Source organism: Eurypyga helias, unplaced genomic scaffold, assembly GCF_000690775.1.
Source record: "Eurypyga helias isolate BGI_N326 unplaced genomic scaffold, ASM69077v1 scaffold8203, whole genome shotgun sequence".
Taxonomy (NCBI): Eukaryota; Metazoa; Chordata; class Aves; order Eurypygiformes; family Eurypygidae; genus Eurypyga; species Eurypyga helias.
Window position 1 is genome coordinate 19582 of NW_010243088.1, and position 6342 is coordinate 25923.

Below are 6342 nucleotides of genomic sequence, written 5' to 3' on the forward strand. Positions count from 1 at the left end.
CTGAACCGGCACACAGAGAGGGGGACAGCACAGACCCACGGCAAATGTACTACAGCAAAGGTACAGAACTGTAAATTTAAGCTACATGCCATGCCCTGAAGGAATGTAAGAACTGGAGAGTAAAATTTACCATCCCATCTTGACATACAGGCAAATGAGGTAATAACAGCTCATACAGAGTCCTGTACCAACCATGAATTACTTACATGAATCCATTCTCTCTCTGGCATTTTTCTAGAGTGTTCTTAATCAAACTTCCTAATTTCCTGAAGAAGAGATGTCCAGAAGGTTTGGCAGTAGTCCCGGGCCCTTTGGTTTCTCCATATTCTTTGCACAATGCTTCAGCCTTGGCAAAAACTTTGCAAGACAGGAATGTAATAAAAATCATTTACATGAGTTTATTAAATCATGGTTCTGATGTACACTGCTTTGGTTTTAGAGATACCAGAATCCATTCAGGCTTCTTGCTTCTTAGAAACAAAAATAAACTAGCTCAAAGACAGAACTTCCAGCCAAGATTTACTGCATCCAAAAAGTGACTAGGAACAGGAAAAAAAAGGAGACAGCTTTTTTGGGTAGGGAGATGCAAGAAAACATTCTTAGGTGTGGGGCAAAATGCAACAATAAGCCCGAGAACTGTGCCACACGGTAGGGAAAAAGAGAGGGTATGAAGGTGTCCACACACAGTTGATGCCCAAAACCAAAACAACACTTAGTATGGAGTGGGAAAAGAAGCACTCTGAACAGCAGGCACAGTAATACACACAGTATTCGTTTTGCTGCAAGTAATCCAACTTCTTTTATTCTTAATAAATTAATATTAATTTTAATAAAAGTTTCCAGTTTAATTATTTGAGCATTTTTTATACGTTGTGGTAAAGCTATGCAGTGCAGGCCATCGGGGCAGCAATAGCCTTGAAGAGAGACGGATGGGCAGAAGACCCTGAACTACTGCAGACTTCCCTTAATCTACCTTTCAAATTAACAGAAATAAGTTACTGAAACCTGTTTAAAAAAACACAAACATGGTCTAGCTTTACTACTGAATGTAAGACAGAGCAACCTCCAAAGTCGAAAAGGCTGCAGAAAAGATCCATCCCAGAAAATGTGATGGCCAGACAACTGATTTTTACACTGTATTGCAGGCAGTCTTTAACAGGCTGAGGAGTGAAGTTTTCTGCAGCACTGTTATGAAAGACAGTCTTTGGTGAGACAAAAAAGAAATTATACTGTCTCTATTCAAAAGTGTGATGAATTTCCATCAGGTGACAGATAAAACCTTAAGTTTATGGGAGACCAAATAAAGACAGTACAATAATATAAAACATGCATGTCATCATCAGACCCTGTAATCGTCTCAGTCACACTTACATTTTTCTGATTCTTGCAGAGATCTGATTGCTTCCCCACATTTATCACTTGCCAGTAAAGTCTGACCATGGTAACAGTATGCCTAATGGGAGAGGACAAAATCATCACCAGTGTCACTGGGCACCTCCTGCAGCAATGATTTCTGCTCTTCCTCAAGTCAGAGTTGCGCCTCTGAAGCTGCCGTTCCCTGCAGGGAGCTGCCGGTTTGGGAATGCAAGTCAAAGCGGCGCTCGCGGAACGATGCAGCTCAACACCAGCACCCTGAAGTGGGTGTGAAGCAAGCTGTCACGAGCCCAGCCAAGAGTAACTGAGCTTCACGAAGGCAGTTTTACCACAAGCATGAGTATACAGTCTAGTGCAAACCTCGCTCTCTCGCTGTATCAACGTGCAGCATTAAGCCCCGTCACAGAAAGAGGATGAAACCCAAGCCAAGTTTACAGAGCAAAGACTCTAAAACCACCTGAACACTTCAAACCCGAGTCTGCAACCAACATCTCTACATCCAGAAGAGACCAGGTGTTCTGCTGCTTGAGATATTTTGCCATAGTCCAAGTAACAATTCCACCCCAAGAAGTCCCATCCCTTCACGCTTCAGCTTGAAGACAGTACTGCATTCCAGTGAGAACTGAACTGCCTCTTCCCTGTTATGGGGAGTTGGGGAGTTTAAATACTAAATATCACAGGTAAAGGAACAATCCCATGGACTGCTGCCTACCTGGCATACCTTCCTCTAATGTCTGTTCCCATAGGACAGCAAGTGTTACCTACATCTACCATTTCCCACATGGCATAGTATTTAAAAAAAGGAAAAGTACCACAGCTGTGACCCTCCTCACCTCTCAAATGTGCTAATAAGGCAAGCAGCTTTTAGCTACAGGTTTAATGTATGCGAAAGACAACTGCCTTGATGGCTTACTTTGGGTCTTTTGTACAGTTCGAAAGAGCCAGAGGCTGTGGCAGGCTACAAGAAACAGACAGTGAATCCAGCAGCCCCAAGCGGGCCACAGCTCTCCTGCTAGGAGAGCAGTCACGCAACAAGGGACAGCACTCAGGATGGTACCTAACATCACTTGATGCAGTTTCGTTTGGGGCCATTGAAAAGATGATCAGCTCTGAATTATGCCTACAACCAGACTGTGATGCAGAAAGTGGAAGACAAGTATTATGCTCAACCTGAACCATAAATTCCACGCGGCAGTAATTTCACTTGACTCAACAAAAACACTTCAAATGCCACTGACTGATGCTGCACAGTCTCTCTTCACAGCACAGAAACAAAGTCAAGGCAACACTTAGCCCCCCCCTTCCCTGTCAGCCCTTGGACAACATTAAAAACTGTGACTGCTGTCAACTGAAGTACTTACATACGCCATATAGAAACAGGTCTTCAAGTTCAAGTACTTCCTACATTTGCCTGCATAGGTTGGATCCAAACTGGATAATGTTTGATCTATGAACACACATGTAAAGTTATTCTTCGAGACATTTCCACAAAGAAAAATCCCACACATGCTCAAAGACCAGAATTCTTAAACTTGGAAACAGATCTTAACTATAATGTAGCCAGAAACAAATGACATAAATGACTCCTGCAAAGGCACAGAGAAGTTATGAGAAAACATTAAAATACGCAGTTTATTAAGCTATCGTGCAGTTGCTTAGATTCCTTGAAACTGCTGCCCACAAAGTTTAGAAAGCTGATTCTCCTAAGTACTTTTCAGGCAGCATTTCAAAACTTGTTCCTAGTTTAATTTCCAGTAGCAACCTATAAAGGCCTATGTATGTTACAATATTCCATCTCTTACACTGACTACCCTGTTTTTGCACTTTTCCCACTTGCCTCAGTAAGCCCACAGATCATCTTACTCATCTGGAAGGTGGTATGTAATTAACCCACTGTGCACTTTATGGTCTATAGCATAATCTGCTGCCCACAGACAGCTGAAACACCCCATTTACCTCACGCCATTTGTGCTGGTTTTGGCTGGGGTGGAGTTAATGTTCTTCACAGTAGGTAGTATGGGGCTGGTTTGGATTTGTGCTGGAAACAGTGTTGATAACACAGGGAGGGATGTTTTCGTTATTGCTGAGCAGTGCTGACACAGAGTCATCACCTGTTCTGTTCCTCACCCCATCCCACCAGCAAGCAGGCTGGGGGTGCACAAGAAGCTGGGAGGGGACACAGCTGGGAGAGCTGACCCCAACTGACCAAAGGGATATTCCATACCATACGATGTCATGCTCAGCATACTGAGCTGTTGGGAGAAGGAACTGGGGGACATTCAGAGTTACAGTGTTTGTCTTCCCAAGTAATTGCTATGCATGCTGGAGCCCTGCTCTCCTGGAGATGGCTGAGCACCTGCCTGCCAATGGGAAGTGGTGAATGAATTCCCTGTTTTGCTTTGCTTGTTCACAGGGCTTTTGCTTTACCTGTTAAACTGTCTTTATCTCAACTCATGAATTTTCTCACTTTTCTCCTTACACATCTGACCCCAACCTACCTGGGGTGGAGAGTGAGTGAGCGGCTGTGTGGTGCTTAGTTGCTGGCCAGGGTTAAACCACGACACCATTTGTTTGCTGCTATTACATATTCTCAAGACATTACTTTGTCTTCTGTCTCCCCCCACTAACATTTCCTACCGTTAGCTACAGAAAAAAGCCTTATCAAAATGTATCTGTTATGCTGATAACTGAAGCCTTCAATGTGCTAAAGAGAACCTAAATATAAAGGGCACATCCACTGAGAAACAGCGTTAATGTTGCAACTGGCAGGTGATGAAGCACATCTGCTGGCAAGGGTGCATAAATCAGGTCACTAAGGACGCAAAACAAGACACTTACCAGCTTTTTGGTAGAAGTTAGCTGTTTCATAGGCAAGAGCTGCTATTAGGCCTGGATTGTGTTTCAGCTCAATAGCCCGAGCAATTGTCACTGAAACAAAAATTCCACACCACAGTATTAAAGTTTAATTGAAAATGTCACATCAAATCAGCAGAGGCATTTAACATTTTAAAATCCCTGCACGAGCAGAAAGCAAGCATTGTGCAGTCAAGTAAACTGCACAATAAAGACAGATTGTTTCTTGGCTAGAATCATTCCACATTAATAATAGAGCTGAAGGAAGGTTAGTCTGAAGCCCAGCTAGTAAACAGAAACTGCAAATATTTTAAAGTAAAGGAACCAGGAATTTGTGTCAGGCAAGCACAGTGGTGAAGAGACTGCATGAAAGGAAAAAAGAAGAGGGGAGGAATGTGACAAGTTCTTACAAAGTGGTTAAATTCGTAATATCAGACTGATTTTTGGCATTTTCCTCCTGCCATTTAAGTTACAATTTCTTTACAAGCAACCCACCCCACTAAGCCACAGTACCTCAGGAGAAGAAAAAGCAGCATTGCTGCCAAGCAGACTTCAGGAGACATGAAAGAAATCCACAGACTGTCATTTCCCACCCCCAATCAACATGTACATTTGAAGGTACCTTCTTGAGCTTCAGCTTGGCACTGTATGATGTAAGAGTCTATAAGTCGAGCTTCTAAATCTCTTCCTTTTTCTACAGGCGTAATCAGTTTTGGAATATGACTTTCCTAGGTACAAAGCAAGTCTCAACGTTAGTTTAGGCTTAATACCACTGCTGCCAATGCAAAGCAAGTCCCTTGTCTCAAAACAGATGGGACACTGAGTGAAGGTCCCATGACAGCTAGCTGCACCGGTGCTACTGAGCAGACTGGGAACTCTCCCACTGCCATTAGGAAAGAACAGCAGGGATTGAGTGGGACCCAGCAGCAGGGATTGAGTGGTAGCACAACATATTAATACCCTTCTGTTTCCTGTATCATTCAGATAGTCTGAGGTATTTCCTTATTCTGTAACCTTGTCAGAAAAGCAAAGGCTTTTCTAAGACAAAAAAGTCAAGTACTTGGAGACAAAGAGCAGACAGCAAAGACAGTTTTTCTACCTTCAAGTGTTTAAAAATCCCAGCTGCGATCTTCAGACTTCTGTGAACATCTTTTGCTTCATCTTCTGTTATACTAAGAATATGGAACGGATCAATGACATTTTAGTTAGAAAGGATGTCCAAGTGTCACTTAGTCCCCCCTCCTGCATCACAGCATGACTATTGTGAACAGTAGATCACGTCAGTTATGGCATTGTATAGATGAATCTTGAATCCTTCAAGAATGGAGAGTCCGCTAACTCTCTAAGTAACCTGCCCCACTGCCGTGCTACCCTCATGGCAAACACGTTTCTTACAGTGTCCAATCATTAAATAATCAAATAGAACTCACTTGAAAGAAAGAAACATAATATCTTGTATTGACTTTCAAGTAAAAAGTAGCCCCAGTGTTAAAAGCCAAAGCCTTACAAATTTGCAGCACTAAAAGTCAGCGGAGCTGCGATTTTGAGAATCTCAGTGTTGTACCTGGACATTTAGAGCAGGACTGATGAAGGATTTATTCACAACTGACGCTTTCTCTGTACCACGCTCACATGGTGCTAGGACAATTTGTTTTCAGATGCAAGAAGGGACTGAAGTACACTTGGGCATTACAGCACATGAATGAAGGCCAACTGCCTTCTTGAGCTCCTACAGTCCCAGTTGGAGATGCAATAGGGCAGTCAAAACTTAGAACCTGCTAGACTTTTCTGGTGGAATATTGCTGCAATGGAATAACTAAGAAAAGAAAACCACTTACTCTTCTTTTCCAGCGAGTCTGGATGCGTATTTTGTGTACCACAGAGCTACATTAAATGCCATGGAAACCAGTTCAAACACTGCATCCTGCTGGGCACTGAAGAAAGACAGACAAAACCCCCTCAGACAACCCCCCAAAACAACTTAATGTTTTCCATTTTGTTCTGACAAGTTCTTTCTGCTGATACTTCACATTCAATAAGTTGACATTTCTCTCTCATAAAATAATTTTCATGCACGAAGGCAACAATTTCCAATTCAGAACCTCCTCCTTGCTG

General features: G+C 42.7%; 1 protein-coding gene across 2 annotated transcripts in view; it reads right to left on the bottom strand.

Moving 5' to 3' along the window:
* BROX (BRO1 domain and CAAX motif containing) overlaps positions 1-6342 on the bottom strand; it is a 13005-nt gene that overhangs the window by 2742 nt on the left and 3921 nt on the right. The window contains exons 4-10 of one of the 2 annotated variants that reach the window (XM_010149273.1): positions 6066-6161; positions 5327-5399; positions 4850-4955; positions 4213-4302; positions 2736-2821; positions 1372-1453; positions 207-357 (exon numbers count right to left, since the gene is read on the bottom strand). In XM_010149273.1, coding sequence (XP_010147575.1) covers positions 207-357; positions 1372-1453; positions 2736-2821; positions 4213-4302; positions 4850-4955; positions 5327-5399; positions 6066-6161 — 684 coding nt within the window. The remainder of the gene's footprint in view (positions 1-206; positions 358-1371; positions 1454-2735; positions 2822-4212; positions 4303-4849; positions 4956-5326; positions 5400-6065; positions 6162-6342) is intronic. The other variant, XM_010149275.1, reaches the window with a different exon arrangement.